This window comes from Coloeus monedula (assembly GCF_965178545.1).
Source record: "Coloeus monedula genome assembly, chromosome: 26".
Lineage (NCBI taxonomy): Eukaryota > Metazoa > Chordata > Aves > Passeriformes > Corvidae > Coloeus > Coloeus monedula.
In genome coordinates, this window is record NC_138806.1 from 2,196,841 (window position 1) to 2,218,746 (window position 21,906).

At 52.7% G+C, this 21,906-nt stretch overlaps 1 protein-coding gene across 1 annotated transcript in view; it reads right to left on the bottom strand.

Annotated features, from left to right (window-relative positions):
* Nucleotides 1-21,644, bottom strand: part of WNT3 (Wnt family member 3) — a gene marked incomplete at both ends in the record, with an annotated part of 42,487 nt that extends 20,843 nt beyond the window's left edge. The window contains one exon of the mRNA XM_082297197.1: nt 21,565-21,644. Coding sequence (XP_082153323.1) covers nt 21,565-21,644 — 80 coding nt within the window. The remainder of the gene's footprint in view (nt 1-21,564) is intronic.
* Nucleotides 21,645-21,906: the final 262 nt, after the last annotated feature.

The following is a 21,906-nucleotide window of genomic DNA, read 5'->3' on the forward strand; positions in this document are numbered from 1 at the left end:
TTGTTTTATTCCATTTTTTCCCTTACCTCCTTTTGCCCTGTAGACATGGCATGAGCTGCTCTCCTGTGAGTGAACCCCCACCCATCACCCATCACCCATCACCCATCACCCATCACCCATCACCCATCACCCATCACCCACATCTCACACATTATTGTGTGGTTTTGCGGTGCAGGGGGAAGCTGGGCTGCAATAAATGAAAATAAAAGAGGCTGTCTCACAAGAGCCACGTGTTCCTCTGACTCTGGGCTTGGGGTTGCTGAGTCAGAGTTCTGATGATTTGGGAAGTCAAAGGGATTTTTCCTTTGATTCAAGGAGGTCCCAGAAGCACAGGATGGTTTGGCTTGGAAGGCACCTTAAAGATCATCTGGTTCCCACCTCCTGCCGTGGGAAGGGATGTCACCCACCAGACCTGGTCACCCAGGGCCCCATCCAGCCTGGCCTTGAACACTTCCAGGGATGGAGCACCCAGGTGCTGTTCCTGACTCCAGCGAGTGGGTGGGGAATGCTTGGCAGGGAGGACCAAAGGGAGGAGAGCTGGAGCTGCATCAGAGCCCTCCTGAGAGGGTGAATTGTTACCCTGACCTTGCTGCATCAAATCCCTTCTGGGTGCAAATCAGCTGAGTTTGGCTGAAGAAATGTAAAACCCCCAGAGGGCACCTGAACTGCAGAGTTCATCTCTTGGTACTGGAACTGTGTTTGGGACATGGGAAGCTCAGAAATCCCTACGGAAAGGGCAAGAGGAATGGAGGATGCCAGAGGATGAAGTCCTTCAGGAATGCTCTCCTGCTGGTGTACATGTGGTCTGGGCTCCCCCAGGCCAGGGCAGGACCTCTCTTCTCCCCCAGCACAGGGGCAGGATGAGCTGAGGGGGAAGTGACCAGCTCCGAGATGAGCTGCCAGCCAGAAAAAGCCACTGTGACCCCCTGGCACTGAGCAAAGCCCAGGAAACGCTGACAGAGCTGGGGCCACCTCACCAGAGCACCCTGCTGAGGTGTCTGAGGGTGTGAGCGCAGCCTCTCAGGGCTGCAGCGTCACAGCCTGGGCACAAATGTCACCTCTGAGAGCAGCCAGGACAATGTCACCTCTCAGAGCACACAGGATGTGTCACAGCCCTGGAGCTGGTGCAGGTTGAGTCGCTGCCACCTGCAGTGGCATCTCCAGGAGAATGCAGACACCCCTTCACATCCAGCAAAGGCAAGTGAGACATCCAAGGGGCAGGAGGACAGCGTGGTGTTTATGAAATGGGGTTACTCAGCCCTGGGGTTTGCCCACAGCTTCCCTCATGGACATGTTCAGGACGGTTCTGTCCTTCTGTTTCCCTCATGGAGCTCTGGCTGAGGCTGCGCTGTCTCACCCAGGCAGGAGCTCGGGATGCTGCAGGAACTGGAGTGGTTTAAGCCTCCTCCTTGTTGTAAATGGGATGTTAAACATGGGAAGGGGACAAAGGAGCAATAGCAGCGAGCCGAGGCAGTGGCTTATGCTGACAGTTTGATCAGTCTATTGGAAAGACTTCTGAGAGATTATTTAGTTACAGTGAGAAGAAGGGGAAGATTAAGACTTTCTGTCCAGCAGAAGAGGGCAGGACAATGGCTGTGAGTGGGAATTCAGAGCAGTGGAGTGCAAAGCCTCAAATCTCAAAGCAAAGGACCAATGCCCAACACTTGTTGCAGATCCTCTAACACTGAGTGTCTTCAAATCCAGCCTGTGCCTTTCTGAAAAGAGCTGTTTGAGGCAGGACAAATGAATTCCTCACCCGTGGGGTGAAGGGATCACACTCGGTGCTCACACAGCCCTGCCTGGCTTTGCAAGGAGGAGTTTTTTCCTGTCCCCTGGGCCCATGAGGAGGGAGAGCCCACTGAGAGGGTGTTGTGCTGCACTGGCAGAGGCAGCAGGGGAGGATGGCACAGGAGCTGGGATCCAGCTGTTGTGTAGGGGAGGATCAATATTATCAATATTCCTGAACATACCAATATTCTCTAACCAAGGCTGAAGCCCTCCAGCAGCATTTGGTGAAATGCCCGAGGTCTCCAGGTGGGGCCCATGGCAGGGCACAGCAGTTCTGCTCTTGATGAGCCTAAGGCAGCTCAGCAATTTCAAACAACACCGTGGTGACTGCAGAGCACACAGGGATCCCAGGGCCCCTCGTGCAGGGATGGAGGACAGACAGAGGGTTCCCAGATGGGCTGTGCTGACCCCTCCCGTGCAATGGCTCATGGTGCTGCAGTGTTCCTTGAACCCACAGGCACTGGGGAAAGTTCCTCTGTCTCCTGCTGATTTTTTTCCCCTACTGCTCTCTCTGCTCCTTTGTGACCCAAACAAGCTTTGTAAAGAAATCAGCTTTAAACATTTCCCACGTGCTCTGTCTGCAGCTCACACTGCAGAAACATCCAGAGTCTGCAAACACCAAAACCCTGGGAGCTGCTCCAACCCCCCCAGCTGGGGCTGGTCCCCTCCTCTACCCTGCCCTGTCCATCTTCTTGGCACCTTTTTCAGTCTCTCCTGGGTTTTGAGTCCCGATGGCTCAGGAGCAGAAACAAATTCTGCCCCAGGGCCCAGAGCCCTCCTGTACATCAGAGTGGGCCAGTGTCATCCTCAGAACTCCAAGTTCAGTGTCCCTGGGCCAAACCTGGGTCATTTTTTGATCTTTCTGCCCACCCTTTGCCTCCCTCGGTTCCCCATCCCTACCAGAGGAATTTGCTCTGCAGACACAACCCTGGTTTGGCCTTCCCAGAGCTGTTTTAGAGAATCATGGAATCACAGGATGGTTTGGGCTGGAAAGGAACATTAAAGATCATCTCATCCCACCCCTGCCCTGGCAGGGACACCTCCCACTGTCCCAGGCTGCTCCAAGCCCCAGTGTCCAGCCTGGCTTTGGGCACTGCCAGTGATCCAGGGGCAGCCACAGCTTCTCTGGGCACCCTCTGCCAGGACCTCACTGCTCTCACAGGGAACAATTCCTTCCCAAAATCCGATCAAGCTGTTCCCCTGTCCTGTCACTCCATGCCAGCTGGAGCTTGCCCTGCACACTCTGCTCGCCCTCCTGCTTTCAGATTTTTCCCAGCTGGGCAAAGCCCTTTGAGGAGGTTCAGTGTCTCAGATCAGAACCTTGGTTGTCTCCTCTTGTTTCACACAGCCCATGAGGAGCCAGGAGTGCTGGCTGAGAACGGCCTTGGCTCCTGTCAGAGCTGTCCAGGCATCTGTGTGTGCTGAAGCTCAGCACAGCCCTGCTCTGGTGTAGATCTGAGGAGGATCCATGGATTTTTTGTATTTTTTCTCCTGTCAGAGAAGCTGACACTCATTGCTCACAGGCAGATGGAGATCCCTGGGCACAACAATCGAGAAAGGACTGGGACAAAATTACACCCTTGGCAGGGAACCTGTGCTAAATCCCTGTGGCTTTTTTTTTTTTTTTTTTTTTTTTTTTGGTGTGAGGAGAGCCTTAACTAAAAGAAAATAAATGCCAGATCCTCAGGAATGTTCCTTGTTGCACAAAGAAAAGTCTTTCTCCAGTCACACAGAGTGACTCAGTGGCCAACATCACCCCAGTTTCTCAAGAGTGTGCTGCTTCTTGCAGGGACCTGGCACCAAGGAGCACAAGAGGAGGTCTGGTTGTGGCTGGAAAATGAAGTTGGGTCTCAAAGTCCTGATAGTTAAAGAAATAATGAAATTCAGAGGCTTGCGTGGATCACAGAAGGAAGAGACAGAAGGAAGATCAAGATATTGGCTGGTTGGTAAATGAGCTGAGCACAGGAATTTCAATCACAGTGTAATTAGGAGATAATCCCCTCCCCTCCCTGCCAGCAGCTCGCTTTAGAGGCAGAATGAGGATCATGGAACCACAGACTGGCCTGGGTTGGAAAGGACTGTCGAGATCATCTTGTTCTGCCCCCTGACACGGGCAGGGACACCTTCCACTGGACCAGGTGGCTCCAAGTCCCATCCAGCCTGGCCCTCCGTGAACCTCATGAACCTCAAGAAAAGCAAAATCAAGGCCTTGAGCCGGGGCTGGGACAGCCCCATGCTGCAGGACAGGCTGGGGCCTGGCTCACTTTGCAGAAAAGGACTTGAGGATCCTGATGGGCAACAGCTGGAACAGGAATCTGTTGTGTCCATGAAGGAAAAAAAGGCCAACTGCATCCTGAGGCTACATTGGCAGGATTGGAAAATCAAGGGGTGTGATTTTCCCCCTCTACTTGGCACTTGTGAGACCACAGGTGGAATCCCATGTCCTGTTTGGGGCTCCCTAGGATGGGCAAGACATGGACATAGAGGTGGGAGTCCAGTGGAGGCCACCACGGCGGTCAGGGGGCTGCTCCTCGTGGTAAGAGAGCAGCAGATGATCCTGTCAACCTAAATCATTGCTGTGTGCCACCACATTTCAGTGAGCAGTGGCCCAGAGTGGGGCTGTGTGCTCAGAGGTGGAGGCTTTACTGCAGACTCTGCTCCCTGGGTGTGCTGGCTCCTCCTCCAGCCAGCAGAGCACAGGCACATTCCCGTTTTTGCATGGGAAGTGCTTGAGCCTGGAGGGTCACCCACCCACATCAGTGCCTCACTGACACTGGAAGGGGCTCAGGGAACTCCCCTTTGGGTGTCCCCGTTCTGGTCACCTCCCCCTGAGCTCATCTCCCAGGCTCCCCTTGTAACAAATGGAGAAAACTGGCACTTTCAGGACACGATCCAGTGCCCTGTTCCACCTGTTCCCTCTGAGGGGGTTCTTGCTCTGCACTCTGGACACGTGGGCTGGGCACTGGGTGTTTCATTGTCCCCGATGGCACTTCCTGACTGTGCATCCCCACCGGAGCGGGATGAGGCTGCAAGCACCAACCATGGAGCTGCATCACCTTTTGAACAGGGAAACAGGAAAAGCCACAGGGATGTTTCTCCCACAAGCTGGCACAGGAACATGGCCCTCACCCACAGCAGTGCCTGTGAGAGCCTGGAACCTGCCTGGCATTCCCAGAACGTTCCAGAGGAGCTGTTTTGGAAGTTTTGGATGTCATGGCCTGTGCTGGGGTTTGATTCTAACAGAAATGAGGATGCTCAGGGAACAGGGTCCCCAGGGATGGGCTGGGTCTCACTGGCGGTGGTACCACCCTCAGTCCCCCCAGCACCTCCTTCTCTGCACACCCAAACACCGGTGCAGGTGAACTGTGCAGGTAAATGCAGTGGGGTTTGCCCTTCTGGGGGCTTTTCTGCTTGGACGGGAGCAGATTCAGAGGATGAGACTGGAGAGAGTGGAGATGAAGGAGTGCACCAGGTGAGCATTTGTCCCTGCCTTGCAGTCCTGGGTATTGTGGGGCCAGGTAAGAGCCCTAAAGAGCATTGAGATTATCACTCCAGCGGCCTGTGGGGCTGTGAGAGGCTCCACCCCTGCACAGATGGTGGAGGAGCAAAGGTGTTTTGGGGTTTGAGACGTACAAGAGGCTGGGAGAGCTGGGAGTGTGCAGCCAGGAGAAAAGAAACCCATGGAGAGACCTTGTCAGTGTGTGGAAATAACTGGTGGGGAGGATGGAGAAGCTGCAGCCAAACTCCTCTGACAGGACAAGGGACAATGAGAACAAACTGAAAGCCATGGAATTCTCTCCAAGCGTGTGAAAACTCTTCACTGTGAGGGTCACAGAACAGGTGACCTCGAGAGCCTGTGGAGATTCCATCCTTGGAAATACAACCCAGCTGGACCCAGCCCCGGGCACCCTGCTCTGTCTGTCCCTGCTTTGAGTGGGGTTGAGCTCCATGATCTCCAGATGGCACTTCCAACACCGACTGTCCCTTGATTCTGTGATTAAAATTCAGTTCTTTGGCAACACCCCGTGGATTTGATGCTGAAGGACCCAAAGCATTTCTGTGGGGCTTTTAGGACAGATCTGATGATACCATTCTGGGATCCATCACGTTAGGAGGAGAGGATGGAGACACGTGGCAGGGTGGTGATGGGAAGAGTGGAGAGAGAAAAGGGATGTCCTAGGTGGGTTCAGTGCCACTGTCACAAAGACAAGGGTTGAAAACACTCCAATCTTTCTGCCTGGTTGAGCCTTCTGGGACAGCTGGGAGCTGGAATTGCCATGACTCTGTCCGGAGCCTGTGTCAGTGCTCGGGCAGCTCCTCTTCCTCCCCTCCCCATCTCTCCTTTCTTCTCTTTCTCTCTTGCGTCCTCCCCGGTCAACACTGAGATGGGAATGATCCCAAATCTCAAACTTCCCAATCTCCTGCTTTTTTAACACCCGGCCCCAAAAGCCTCTCATTTGCAATTTGGGTTCTAACACCAAACATCACTTGTCAAAAATCCCACCCTAAAAGCCATTATCTTTCTGATGGGAGAAAGTCTCACCCCAAAACCATTCACGGCCCCTTTGCTCAGTCACAAATTTCTTTCTCCATAAATCTCCCACCCCTGGATTTTTCTGCTCCACTTTGTTCTGTTGCTCATTGCAACCCTCTCGCCTCATGCTGTAATCTCAACCACCCCTCCTCGTGTCACCCTCGCCTCTGCCCTTCTGTTACCAACCAGCCCCATGGAGCTCCAGGAGCGTTTGGACACCGCTCCCAGGGATGCCCAGGGTGGGATTGTTGGGTGTCTGTGCAGGGCCAGGGGTGGCACTGGATGATCCTGGGTGTCCCTTCCAGCTCAGGACATTCTGTGATTCCCTGGAGTGGGGCAGGACAGGAGGGTGACAGAGAGGGCTCAGTGCTGCAGTGCCGATGGCATTGGAGCCTGGTGGTGACATGAGTGATTGCTGGGGAGGAATTGGGGCCCAAACGCTCCTCAGATCAGACTGGGTGTGAAGAACAGCCCAGCTGAGATTTTGAGGCCTCAAGTGGCCGTGTGGAGAAGTCAGAAGTCGGCCCAGACAGCAACGGGAGCTCTGTCAAATCCCCTTCCTGCCCAGTTTGTGGCAGTTCGGGGTCAGTCAGAGCTGCCCCAAGCTCTAGCACGGACCCCCTTTGCCCGAGGAGGCCCCACCACAAAGGGCCCCGGGGCAGGGCACGCAGATCCCCGCAGATGAGAGCGATCCGCCCTGCCTGAGCACTGCGGGCTGCATCCCTCGCATTATCCATCCCTCTGCCCACCGGCAGGATTAGTGTTGCTGCAGCAACAGCACTTTTGTAAGACGAGCCCATTCTGGGCGCGCTGCTCCGCTTCGGGTGACTCAGGGCTCTGTCATGGGCTTGAAAGTGATTTTGGCATCTGCTGCCAGCGCTTTGTCTGGCACGGCCCGCGGTTGGGCTCGGGGTGATGTGCCAGGAGGGCCGGCAGGATGGGGGCAGGGAGGCAGCGCTGGCCCGGGGCTGCTGCTCGCCACAGCCCGATGGAGCCGCTGACAAGGGACGGGCCGTGCCCGGAGCCGGCTCCCGCATTGTTCCCCGCACCAGAGAGAAAGGTTGGTTCGGCAGTGCCTGCTCAAAGCGGTGCCGCTCTCAGCTCGGGAAGCACAATCAACTGATTTGCCATGGGAGAGGATCTATTCTGCGGGGGCTGTGATAATATTATTCGACCCCGAATTTACATAAACGCATATGATTTGCATATGCAAATGTAGGCTTCCAGGCTGTGGCCGCAATAAACACAGCGAGATTTTCAGCGCTGTAAAACCTTTCCTCCAAAGAGAGACGCTGGGATTTGTTTGGGTCCTGGCAGGGCTGACCCTCTGTGTGTGCCCCAGGTCCTGGCAGGGCTGACCCTCTGTGTGTGCACCGGCTGTGAGTGAGGCCATGCCTCCTCCCAGGGCTGCTGTCCCCTCTCCTGCCACTGCCAGCCCAGCCTGCCAGCCTTTCCCACCACGACTCACCCTCCTTTCCTGCCTCCTGCCCCAAAGCGAGCACCGGGGGAGGGAAATGTGTCCTGCCAGGGACAAAGGGACAGGACACTCGGACCAGAAAGAGCATCACAGAAATCCAGGGAAGGAAGGGATACATCTCCACTCAGGCCAGTGAGGGTGCTGGACATCTCCCACTGGTCAGCCAAGCCCTCTCCACATGCCTCCAGTCTGGGGAGTCCCTTTGGGGAGGCCGTGGTGGTGGGTGGCCTCAAGAAGAGCTTGGTGCCAACTGCCTGGAAATCACCCACGGTGAATCACAGCCTTTGGCACTGGAAAGAGGCTTCCCAATGCTCAGATGTCACGGAAAACACCCCGTGGATGGGAATTACCACATCCACTCAGCTGTCCCACGGTTTGGGGTGGGATCTAAGGGGGATGCCTGGGCTGCCTCTCTTTGGAGAGTCCTTCCCTGCGCCCTAAGCCCAGGACTGAAGCCCCCAGGCTGGTTCTGCTCCTACAAACAGCCTGAGGTTACCCCAGGAAGGAGGAGCCCTGGCCTAGGAGGGGACAGAGGGTCAGTGGTCACTGGGGGCAGTGGTCAGCTGGGCTGCCCATCCTGGGCACTGTGGCTGGGACTGAGGCATCGGTTCTGTCTCAGCTGGAGGAACTGGATCTTAAAATGTCTTGTGTCAGATCCAACATGGAAAAACCAAATTGAATCTTGTGGAAATCAGATCTAGAATTAGTCCTGGTGGTTTCTTGTGCTGAGAAGTGAGGCTGCTTTAGTCCTGGGTGATGCTATTCTCTTTCCATGGAGAGCAGAGCACTTGGAGTGGAGGGTTCTGGGCTCTGGAAAGGTGTGAGGCACAACCTGCCATGAATACTGCAGGAAAGACTGAACTGTGTGCCACTGGCTCTGCTCCAAAGCAGAGAGCTGGTGCTCAGTGCAGCTGGTGCTCTGCCTCCTTCCCAGGGAATCTCAGCTCTGTTGGGAAGCACCACGAGGAGCAAGGCACGGGTAAAAGTTGGCTCTGCCCAGTTCACGCAGGTCCCAGCAGGGATGGGATGTGGGCTGGCCTGAGCTGAAGGCTGGCTCTGGACTGTTGTGCTTTAGGACTGCGAGTGAAGTGATGCTGAGGGATTTTCCCAGGCCAGGGTTTGTGTACCCCCACAGCCCTTCCCGGGAACACGTCCCACAATCTAATTACACACTTGTCTCAGTTAATTTTAATCCCAGAGGTCCAATAATTTCACCAGGCAGCAACAATAAGCCTTTGAATAAATGAAATGGTGGCTTTTGGGCCAGTCCAGACAGGACAAGGTGTGAGAAATGTGCTTTACACCCTCCAAATGGGAAAGTGATACCAGCAGCATCCAAGGGGTTTGAGACACTGCAGAAGGGGTTGGTCCTGGAGCACAGCTCCTCTGGGCACCTCGATCCATGTGCTGGGCTGGATGTTGGAGGGGAGGGGAATATTTGGAACCATCACCAGGGGAGGTGACTCATGCTAAAGAGGCTCCTGGGTGATAAATTTCCATCTAACCAAAAATCTGGGGAAGAAGGAGGAGGGGGGGGATGTTTGGAGTTGTGGGATTTGCCTTCCCAGGTAGCCACCACGGGTGATGGAGCCCTGGAGGAGGCTGAACCCCTGCCTGGGATGGGAAGGACTAAAGGAACTCCTCACTTGGCTTTGCTTGTGTGTGCAGCAGCTTTTCTTTCCCTATTAAACTGCCTTCAGCTCAAGCCATGAGTTTTTACACTTCCACCCTTCTGATTCTTTTCCCCATCCCCCTGGCAGGGAAAAGCAGCCCCTGTGTGGGGCTTGGGTGCCTGCCTGACCTGACCCACAGCAGGTTCTTCTGGCTGAGCAATGAACTCCTGTTCCTCGCCACACTCTCGCCATCATTTGTGATCTGCAGGATCTGTTTTGTATTCACCTGGAACTGCCTCTGTCCAAGCAGCAACTCCAAATATTGTGTCCTCACCTGAAGGAATTCAGCCCTTCCAGTCCCTTGCTGGGTTTTTGGTGTGCTTTCCTCATTTTATAGGAAATGCAAAGATCAGGCTGCAAACAGAGCCTGGGGTGCAATAATGAGATAAATAATGTCTGAAATAATGTCATGCTGGTATTTTCTGTTCTGAGAGCAAATCCAACAACAGCTCCTAAGAGGCCTTTCCTATCACCCATCAACCAACATGGCTCCAAAAATCTGGGCAAGAGGAGGAACAGCGAAGTGAATTCCTGTAGATTTTGGACAGCTTCACTTCTGGATGAGTGAGCACTGGAGCACCGACTGCAGAGACCATTCCATAACAATGTCTGTCAAAGTGGCCCTAGCAGAAAACCTGACCTGTATCGGTGCTGTGCAGATTTGGGGGCCCTTTCCCAACCTGCATTATTTCATGGCCATTTGCAATTAATTTTATCATCCACTGAGTGCCATCCACTCCTGTCTTCTGTGGCTTCCTTTGTGCTTTACCACCCTGAGCAGTGTGGTCATGATCAAACTTCATCACGGAATCCTCACAAAACCATGGAATGGTCTGGGTTGAAGGGACCTTAAAGCTGATCCCATCCCAACCCCCTACCAATGGCAGGGACACCTTCCCCCAGCCCAGGTTTGTCCACATCACTGATCTCTGCTCCCCCACCCCAGCCCTTCTCACTGTTGGACACTCCTTGCAAAACTCTGCTGTTGACTCCTCACCCAGGTGAAAAATCCCCTTTTCTGTGTTTTGTAACAAATAATCTGATCTGGAGTTAAGGGAAATATCCTTTACTCCCAGAGTTTTTGGTCAGGGATAGAAATGAATCGATCTGAAAACTGAAATCTTTTCTTACAGGTTTATCATTGCTGAGACATTTCTTCTTTTTAATCATGGGGGATATGGCTTTTTTTTCCCTGCCCCATACCAGCTACAGTAAAGTTTAACTGAGTTCAAAGCTGGGGAGTTGGGTGAAGGGATGGGGACCCTCTCGTAGGTGATATTGGGTGTAAGGCCAGGGAACTGAGGAGTTACTGGAGCCTGATCTGACTCAAGAAACTGAAATCCCAACCCCAAAGCAAATGTTCTTTGAGTATCTACACCCTTTCCTACAGAACACTTGTCTAATGTAATTCATTCCAGCACCCAGGGGAGGATTTTTACACCCAGTTGTTCATTCCTCAGGTGTTACCAGCAACCCTTGAATTCACAGCCTTCAGAACCACACCAGAAATCTGATTTTCCAGTTTGTGTGTGGTTTCCACCCAAGCACAGAAGTCAATGCACACCTTGAGCCAGGGTCTCGAGGCTTGAGGTGGAACCCAAGTGTTTCCTCCTCCAAGCCCTGATCCATGGACCAGCCCCAGGAGCTTCTCTGGCTGCTGCATTCCAGGGCTGAGGGGATCGAGGGGGAAGCACAGCTGAACCTCAGGCTGGGTTGGACACCAAAGATCAAGACTCCTGTCCCACGAGGACCATGGACACTGTCAGGACTGAAACTACAACCCCTTGAGCCAGGACTCCTGGGCTGGGCTGGACAAAGGCAGCTCCTGCAGAGCAGGGCTGTGGTGGGAGGCACGTTGGCCTCAGCCTGGAAATATCTGCACTCGATGGGGTCACAGCATTTCTGAGCAGCTGGGAGGACTCATCTGAGTCCTCTGGGCACCAAAGGCTGATTTTCAACAACTTCAAGAGCCTCTGAGTGTGTCCATGGTGGTGCTGTCACCGGGGTGTCCCTCTTGTCCGGCTCTTCCCAATCCTCCTGGCAGTGCCTTTGGGCAGAGGTTGGATAAGGGATGTCACAAAGGTGTCACTGTTCCCAAAAGGATGTGACAATAACAGCCCCAGCCCCAGTGCACAAGGGGAGGGTCTCCCTTGGGGGTTTGGGTAGAGCTTCAGCCTCCAAAACTGAGATCCTGAGCATTGCACCACAGCTTGAGGCAAAGAGTCTCTTTTGTATCAACTCCCAACTCCTTTTAAGTTCTCACTTAGGAGCAGCAGCCTATGCCCCACCAAACCCACAAACAGGGACTTTGTTTCCAAAGATCTTATATTCAGATTAACAGGGGAAAAATGAGCAAACTGAAACGAAAAGTAAAAACACAGAGACAGCCACGTTCTGCATAAACCCCTTGTCAAACAGCTGGTGGAGTTAATTAAAAACTCATTAAAGGGGAGTTGGTTATTACCAAACCTAATCAGAACAGAGCAGATAACAGGCAATAATCAGAACTCAAAAAGACAATTGAAATACATTGCAACAATTAAAAAAACCCACAAAAAACCAACAAGAACACCCCCCCCCAAAAAAAAAAAACCAAAACAAAACATCCAAGAGACCTCTGCAGGTAAAACCTGCCCTGCAAATGTGCCAATGGCAGCAAGAAACCCCCAAAGTCCACGGGAGGAAGAAGCGAGGAGTAAAGAGCTGAGTGGCACTTGTTAGGACTCCACCAGAGCTGTGAAAAGCTCCTGTGACATTTTTCAAGGACCACTGCAAATTTCTTAGTTATAAATCTCCACAATATCTAGAAAGTAACTGCAGGAAAATCGGGTGACTCTGCGACACAGAAATGGGATCAGAATAAAAAACCCCTCGAGATTTCATCGCCCAACACCAACCCCTCCTGCCCCAAACAGGGGCTGTTTGTTGAGAAGGTGGAGGAAGATCTGGAGCCTGAGCCAGGGTGGTGCTGGAGGGCAGCAGGGAAAGTGTTTCTCATTCAAAAGTGTGAGGACTGGGAAAGGTGCCAGTTAGACTTGATTAGATTTGTAAGATTAATTAAAAGCAGACAGGTTCAGTGAATTGTGAAAAAGACAAATTAGCAAATTAGCAAATCAGGAAAGCTATCTTCAGGAAAGGAATTAGAGACTTTGGCTCCTTTATCAGGGCAAATTTGCTCTTCAAAGCGTGGTCCTTTCATCTTCCAGGGGTGGCAAAGCAGCTCCACTGACAGTCCTGGGGATCAACAGGCACTTCCCAGGCCTGCCAGTGAAGGCCTTCCAGCCAAGGCTCCCAGTTCCTTGCTCAGGTGGCCGTGGATGTTTGGTTGCCTCAGCAGCAGCCTCTGTGTCTGCCGATGTGTGACTGGAGAGGGGAATCCCAGGGAATCCCCTGGCCAGGGCACAGTCAGACAGGGCAGGTGAGGAGTGCTTGTAAAGGAACCCCTGGTTTGCAAACACCTGTTTTGGGGTTAGTTTGGGATTTCTGAGGAGGCCTGGATATGGTCCCAGTGATAGGGAAGAGAGGGCTCCTGGCGTGGGAGAGCTGGGGGTCTCGAGACACCTCTGTCCTAAGGAAAAGTTTATCCCAGGAAAAGCTGCAAATCAACAGTCAGGGCACGGGTGGTGTTAAAGGGCACCGAGTGTTAATCACAGCACGACCAACACAGAAATCTCAGCCTGTGTCCCATCCAGACATTGCCTTTATCCTGAAAACTTCACCCAAACTACCTTAAAAGATACAGCCTGATATGGAAAACTTCTCACCACATCCAGCATCGCTGGGACTTTTCTACAAACTTCAGGATCATTGAACCCTTTCCATTTGTACATACAAAAGGGACCTCAGATCAGGTCAGCAAAAATGAGATTGCACTGCCAACAGGAGGCTAAAACTCAGCTTCAGGTACGTGAAGGAGCATGAGCTGTAACTGTGTAAATGATATGTAAATTTTATAGCCGAGCTCCTGACAAATCCTCCCCATTTCAGGTCTTTTAGGAAAATCCCTGATAGATGCACTGAGGGTTGTTGGGAACTGGATGAGGCTGTGGGCATGAGCAGGAGCAGGTGAACATCAAATTTATCTTGTCCCAACAACAGCCAGTGAAAAACAGGTGTCGAGTCTGGAGCCACTGGGCTGCTCCATCTGCCAGCAAAGGAGAGACCAGGAGGCTCCATCCCTCCCAAGATCAGGGCTGAGACAGAATTTTTGGACCTTCCAGAGGGGCAGCAGCAGCAGAGGGTGCCTCGGTGACTTCACAGAGCACAGTTGGGTCAGACATCCCACCACAATTCCCTTGCTGTAGATCAGTATCCTGAGGTGCAGCTCAGAGCTCTTTAGAGAACAATTCCATCCCAAGCTCCATTTAGAGCTGCTGCCTTCAGGAAACTGAGAGGAGGAGTGGGATTAAGCACAGAAGGGGTGTCAGACCACTGGATTTGAGTCTGCAGGTTCCAGTCTATCTGCTGGGACATGATCACAACCACATGGACACAAAGAAAATTCACGAATCCACCTTCAAGAGGCCTTTGGAATGAGCTCCATAATGTTGTAAAAATGATAATGGCTACTCAGTGTTTATGGAATGACTTTCATCCAGGACCATGATGTGTCCACACTGGGAATGGTTGGGCTCTGAATCCAGAGTTCTTTCTACCTTAATGCTCACAAATGTTCCATATTTGATAGGGTGTCTCATGTTGAACCAGCCAGACCCCAGTTCGTGAGACCAGTTAGTTTCAGCAGCTGCTTAAAACTCCTGCTAGACAAGCCAAGGATGCTTCACTGAGGCCTGGCACAAATCAGAGGACAGGCTCAGGCTGAGCCAGATTGCCACAGACACAACTTTGGCTTAAGGCAAGGCTGACAATGGCAGGGAGGGTCAGCAGTGGGGCAGAGCTGCAAACTCCAGTGGCCCAGCCCAGCAGCACTGCCAGATGTACTGGGGGTGCTGAGCTGCTGCTCACACCGAGGGTTCTGTCACCAGCAGCCCCTGTGCCTGAGCAGCACCCCAGGGGTGTTTCTAGAGGGCTGCCCGAGGTGATGCTGAGCCTTGGAAACTGAGATGGGAAGGGCAGGGCAGATGAAGATGTTGCTCAGTTAAACCATAAAGTGCTGTGCCTTACACCTGCATGTTTTAACAGACAGCTCAATTGTTCCGTCTTTATTATTTCCTAGTTAAGGTTTGGAGATTTTTTATTTCAAACTGGCTGCTTGGGCATTTTCCTGCCTTTCCATGTAAAATCCAGCCATGTTGAACTGTTTGACCTGGCAGTGGAAGGGTCTGATGAGCATCACTGGGACTCGTATCACCAATGTTGGGGGAAGAGAACCTTCTCCTGCTGCCTACCGCTCTACTACCCACGGAGAGAATGTCCCTTTGTCCTCCAGGACAGCAGCAGAAATCGGGTGCCCCCTGAGTGCCAGCTAAGGGATGAAGGTGAAATTCAAAGGTCAGGAGAGATTTAGTGACTCAGAGCCCTGTCCCTGGGGCTCAGGCTGCCCTCAGGGAGGGAGGACAGGGTGGAGACACCTCCCCTGGGCTCACACACCCCTCTGAGAGGGATAAGTGAGAACATGAGCTAAAAACCTGTCCTGACCTGGTTGGGGTGGCAGTGCCTCGTACCTGGGCACAGAAGTGTTGTGTAGAGCAGGGGGCACAGGAGGGGCCACCAGGTTAGTCCTGTGGATGTGGGGCCACTGGAACACGTGGGTTGGGGTTGCTCAGTGGTGCTGGGGGTCCTGGTGAAGGCACCACCCCCCATTAAATGCGCACTGGGAATGGACTGACCCAGGACCTGTCTGCCAGAAGGAACCTCAAAGATCACCTATGGCAGCCCTGGCCTCAGCCAAGGCTGCCACAGTCACGGGAGGGGTGCCTGAGAACATCCCTGGAGGTGCCTAGTCCAAGCTCCAGCTCAGAGTGCGACACTCCCAGCTCCAGGCAGGGTGGTGCAGTCTGATACTACAAATATCCCAGGACAGTCCCTCCTCACCTCCCTGAGGCTCAGAGCCTCAGCTCCCCGCAGCGAGGAGGATCCCAATGAATGGCATTTGGTGGTTGCCCTTTTTTGGATTGCACTGGAGAGGAAAGATCAGCCCTGTCCTGTTTGTAAGAGCCCTCCACGCAGGCACAGCCTGCACTGAGCAGCCCTCGCCTCCCTCTGGCCACCCTGCACCAGCCCAGCTCCTCCCTTTCCTGTGATCCTTTCCACCTTCCAGCACCCCCTGGCCACACTCCAGTTTCTCTCCATCCCTCCTGAGCTGTCACTGGGGTGGGAATTTCTGCCTGACCCCATCAAGGTGAGAGCTGGGGTCGTGGGTCAGCAGGGAGGACAGCTGGCATGGGTCATTTCCAACATTTCCAGCTACAAGGGTCAGGTGGCCAGAAACACCCCCTGAATTCCCAGGGCTCTTCCATGGGGATCCTTCAGCAAGAGCTTCACTTTGGCCAGTGCTGCTTTTAGTGAAGGAGTCAATCAAGGACCAACTGGTTTGCAATTAAACTGCCTCTTGAAAGCTCTTTGTGGCCGCTTAAATTTCCTTCCAAGTTCAGTTACAAGACTGGTAACAGAGATTTGTGTCTTACGGGCAGAAATACTCTGGAGTGGGTCAGAGCCCTTCTCCCTGGGCTCCTGTGGCTCCAGGCTGTGCTGGCCCTGCAGGCCAGGGTGGGTCCTGGGGCTGGGGCACTCCAGGAGACAGGAGGGATTCATTTCTGAGGGAATGAAGCTTCCTGATATTCAGGAATGTGGCACTGCTTATTGCTCTGTACTCTCCTGCTCTGGGAGCATTTGGAAGCTGCTGCTGAAGTCAGGACTCCACTGCCCTGTGCCATGGCAGGGCTGGAACAAAACGGCTTCAGGGCTGCTTCCAACCCAAACCACTCTGGGATTCTGTGCAGGGGAGGGAGAAAACCAACAAAAGATGCCACCTGGAACACTCTGCCAAGTCCTGGGGCGTGCTGAGGCTCACGAGGCTGTGCATCCTTGGAAGATCTGCTCTGGCAATGGCTGGGACTGCCCGCGGTCCTGCTGGTCAGGACTCGGGATGAACCCCAATTCCAGCTCCAAAAGCCCTGGTTTTCATGGCATGGATTGACCCACTTGGCAGGGTGGGGATAGGGATTCCCATGGGCTACACCTGGCTGGGAAAAATGCTGAAGAAACCCTGTAAACCCACAGAGCCCTTCAGAACCACAAGATCCCAAACACCTGTGGTCAGTGAGGTGCTGGTGGCTGTTTTCATGAACAGCCACAGGTCAGCCCAGCTTTGCCCCTCACTGCCCCAGCCCAGCTTCACTCCTGCCCAGCACCACCCCAGCCCCCCCTGCCCTCCCCAGCAGATGCTTCTGCAGCCCTGGACAATGAGCTGTGACTCTCTGAGGGTCCCCACCAGTTGTGTTCACACTCCTCCAGCAGCACCAGCAGGAGGGGACCTGTGGTTGGTGCATCAGCTCTTCCAGCTGGTGGGGCTGCTCTGGTTTGGGGTGCCAGAGCTGCTCTCCTGGCCTCCATCACTGACCACCTCCATCATTCCCTCAGTCATTTCCATGGAATATCCTGAGCTGGAGGGACCTCACAGGGATCATTGAGTGATGCTGCACTCAATTTTACTCCTTCAGAATAAAGCTGCAAGGGCCACGTGCCTCTAACAGGACATGGGCTATGGGATAAAAATGTTTTGAATCTTCAGAGGAGGAAAAACCCAGGATTTCCAAGAGCATGAAGTTCCCATTTGTCCCAGCAAGGTGAGGCCCTGACAGTTGAAGGGGACCAGGTAAATGTCACCTCTGGCTTCATCTACATAAAAAGGTTCTCACAGGTTTTTCCTCAGGAGGAAGCTGCTGTGGGATGAGTGAGAAGATGTTTTGAAGTTTCTCTCTGCCTCTTCCTAAGGGCCCAAGGCCACTAGGATCCTCAGCCAGCTGCCAGCATTTCCTGCTTCCTCCCAAAACATTTCTGAGGGGTAGACATAAAATTTAATGACTTTTGATAGACAAAGCCATTCTTGCAGTTGCCAAATCATCTGCTTAGAGATGAGGGAATGCTGGATGGGGAGAGGCACCTGGTGACAGTCACAGTTATGGGCACTGACTCATCACTACCAGATCTTGAGGGATGATGAGATGAGTGAGGTTGAATTTTTACACCAATGACCCCAAAGCTGACTCCTTTCTCCAGGCTAGTGACACACCAGAGGTTTTCAAGGCTTCTTGGGGAACGCTGCCCATGGAAGAGGAGAGCTTTTGATGTTTCTCTGCAGTTCATGGGTGGAAATGTCTCTCTGATTGAGTTCCTCAGCCCCTGCACATACATTACATCCTGGGAGTGATTCCTGCTTGTTTCCTGGAACACAATCTCTCTGGTGGCCTGCACTGATGCAGCTCTGGCCAGGGGCTGGATTTCCAGCTAAATTCTCCCAGGACAGTACCACAAAGCTCTGGGCCCACCCATCCATCTCCACACTCTGCATGGACCTGTCTTCCATACCTTGATACCCCCAACCCCAATGGCTCAGACCTGTCCTGCCATCCGTGGTATTATCCATGCCATCAGGGTATTTGGGATTAAAAAAATGACTGGAGGTGTCTTTGGTGTCACCACCACCCCTTTTGCTTGGCCCTAAAAGGCCTTGGCATGTCCCATGACTGCTGCCCATGGGGCTGGGAATGGCCACAGCCCCGCTGCCCCCTCTGCTCCCATCCACTCGTGAAGGGTCAGGAGGAGCAGCAGCCTGGTCTCCATGGCCTCATTGCAGCTCCCCATCTCCTCCTTCTCTTTTAGCAGCAGTAACCAGACAGCCCAAGTGTTGGACATGTCTCTGAGGGAGCTTTGTTGCTCTCAGCTCCTCCTGTCAGCACTCACAGGCAGCATTTCGCTGACCTTTTCCCATCTGTGCCCCATTTGTTCCCTTGCACGGCTGTAATAGGATGGGAGCATGTGAAGAAGGGTTGGACCTGTGTCAAAATCCCTCCCCTGCTCGCTGGAGGTTCCATCCACAGTCTGAGCCACCCCTGGACCTCACTCAGAGCTGCCTGGCTGGGGACAGGGCGATGTCAGGGAGTTTCCAACAACCCAGCTGGGCTGAAACCCCCTCTTGGCTCCTCCATCCTGCTGCCATCAGCGAGCCTGGGCACCGAGCGCTGGGTTTGCAGCTCAGGGACCTTCCCTGTGCTGTGCACTGTGCCCGTGCCCAGAGCTGGGCCAGGACCCCCCCGCAGAGCTCTGGGGCTGCACTTGGGCTCTCCTCTCTCTGGACAATGTGACCTGATGGCCACGTCCTTCTCTGGCCCCTCAGCAAAGCACAACCCACAAACCCTCAGCAGCTCCATCCCTCTGCCTTTATCCCCTGTGCTGTCACTGCTGCCGGGTGCCCGGCATTGTCTGGCTGCACCGTGGAGCAGCAGGATTATTGCAGCCGCCCCCAAACCCATTTCCAAGGTGATCAGACCCTGTTCTCATCACCCTTCTATTCCCTGGGCACATCCAGACCCTTCCTCCGCACCACAGGAATAAACATTGTTCTCCTTTCTGTCCCACAGCAGAAAGGATCGGTTGTGACGCTGCTGCCAAGGCATTCCCTATCCAGCAGGAAAACACCCAGGAAGGTTGTCCCAGCAGCACAGGGGCCCTGCCACATGAACTGTACCCCTGAAAGTCTCGTATTTAGCAGAGATGGCTTTGGCTGGGGATAAGGAAGCCCAGGGGAGCCCTGGTCCAGCCTGGCCTGGGGGTGCAGGACACCAGCACAGGGGACCAGGCTGGGGCTGTGCCCCACCTTTGCTTCCCTTGCCCTGTTTTGGGGTGTGCTGAGCCCTGCAAGTGGGGCTCATCCCCCAAAGCCTGCTCTGTGCCTGCCTAAAGATCAGAGGGTCAGGAGGACAATTGGAAAATGATGGGTTTTTAAGAGCATAGACAACGCCATGCCACTGCATAAACCTCATCTCCACAGAGCAGATACTGAAAGCCTTCAGTGGGACCAAAGGAGACCTTAGTTTGTGTGCTCTGGGAGCATTGTCTGTGCCTGAGCAGCCAGGGAGCCCTGGCCCAGATATTTCTGCCCTCCTGCTCCCTCAGCCTTCAAGAAACCTCTAAACCCCCACAGCATTTGCAGCCTCAACCCTACACGGGGCACCTCCTCACACCCCTCCAGCACAGCAGAGACTCTCTGGCACTTTGGCACTGCCAGAATCTACAAAAAATATGCAAAACCTGGATCTATGGATGAAATTCCGTGGAGAGTGTGTTTGACTCCCTCCTTTCCCAGGGATGCTGCTTGCCATGCCCCTGGTGTCTGTGCCCTACATCCTCTGTATTGTTCCTCTGGGGTGAACTTGGAGGGGTTTGGGAGAAGGGAGTGGGGCAGACACCTGTCTGCAGCGTTTGCTCCTGAAAACAGGGACAGAAGACATTTTGCTCACGGGGACATTTTTGCTTCACAGGGGAAGACGAGACCTTTTTGTCGAGAAGGTTTCGGTTCCTCGCTCTGAGAGTTGAAACCCTCCTTGATTTGGGCATTGAATCCTGATTTATATTGAAGCCTGAGGCAGGTCAGGAGCTGGTGGGACGCTGAGAGCTGATGTCATGGCCAGGTGTCCCTGCCCCATGCAGCTCCTGCCTTCAGATCCAGCCCTGGCATCCTGACCTGTTCCAGCGCCCGCCGCGCGCCCCGTGCCCACACAGCGGTGCCCAGATGGGGGAGAGAAGGGAGGGAAGGAATCAAAGTGCTGCTGTCTGTATTTCAGGAGGCTCCCCTGCCCCGGGCTGAGGGCCTGAAGTTCGGCAGGCACGCTCAGGGTGAGGAAATAATTTAATTCTCCAGGAAAACCTGCTGTGATTTAGCCATTTCATGAACCTTTGAAACGCTTCCTGCGCGGGGACTTCTCATTGTATTCTCAGTCTTTCTCCTCTGGAATGGCACATTCTCATTCCCAAAGTCCACAGTAATAAATGGATTATTAAAAAAAAATTGTCTTTTCCCTTCTGAATTGTAAATATTCCCAGACATGGCAGTCCATTCCCAAGTTCACTCCCACCTACTTCTTGCCATCTCCATGTTGGCACTGAAAGGATCTAATTCAGTAATAAAAAAAAAAGAGACTTTTCTGGAAAGGCGAGAATAACCCAAGAATCTCAGTAGCACCAAATTCCACCATCTCCCTCTTTTCCCTACGGATCATCAGGCTCACAGCCCCTACCTGGCACATACAGAAACTTAACAAGAGATATTCCAACAAGAAATCCTACATAAAGACAGAAATAAATGGAAATATTCTGTTATGCAACTCGCTGTCTGCTGGATTTAAATGACCTGGAATATTTAATTCTGTGTTTCTTGTTCTAAAGGGCTTCCAATTGCATTTTGTAACTGTATTTATTTGTATAGTGTTAGATTTATTTAAAATAAGTAACTCAGGTTACTTATCAGCCTCATTATAAGATACAACCAATCCTTTTAAAAATTATTTTTCTCGTTGGTGCAAGGAAATTAGTGACATTTCCATAATTAAAATGACCAAAATCCACCTCTGAGCAATTTTACTAACGAATGTTTTCTCAGGTGCCATTTGCGTTATTTGCTGGACTAAATTCACGACAGAATACAACAAAAGAAGGGAAAGAAGTCCAAAAAATGCAGCAACCAAACAGAAAATAGAATTAATTTTTTTGTTTGTTTTTTAAAGGATCAATCGCAGTTTCGTGGAAAGGAAAAAAATCCCTGTGGCAGAGTCATGCGAGAGACAAAATTCCCATTGCACAAGGAAATAAAACCGCATCCTTTCACATCTGAACCAAGAGCCCATCGCTACAGTGCCGAAAATGGAGAAATTAAGAGTGGTGGGGAAGCCTCCATTTGCGCAAAGGGAAACCCAGGCATGGCCCTTTCAAAATAACCCCCAAACTTTTCATTGATTTCATTAATTACAGGTCAAATCTGACGAAATTACGCTTCGACTCCACCATGCAGCCGTGGGCAGCTCCGCAGGGCGAGGGGTGAAAAGGAAGGAACACACAGCTCCCATGGCTAATAATTAATGAATTCATTAATCAATCATAGGGAGAGGAAGGGCGAGGGGAGGAAGGAATCTTACCACCAAATTGGGTAACCGGCTAAGACCTTTGTGCCATTGAAGAGAAAAGACAGAATTAGTCCAAGCAGGTGGTAATCCATTAGTCCAGGCTGGTGCAAGGGGAAAATCGCCGCGAAGTTTTCAGAAAAACATGAAGTGCCAAAATGAAGAATCCCCCTCCTCCCAGGAAAAAAAAAAAAAAAAAAAAAAAAAAAGGAGGGGGGGGGGCAAAAAGAGTGAAACCAAGTCCCTCGTGGCTCGGGTGACTTTCTGGCTTGTCAGAAACACACCTCTCCAAGCCTTTCCCCCGTAGATCATCCAAAAGCGTCTATTAAAAAGTGCAGGGCTCGGGGATGTCAGCAG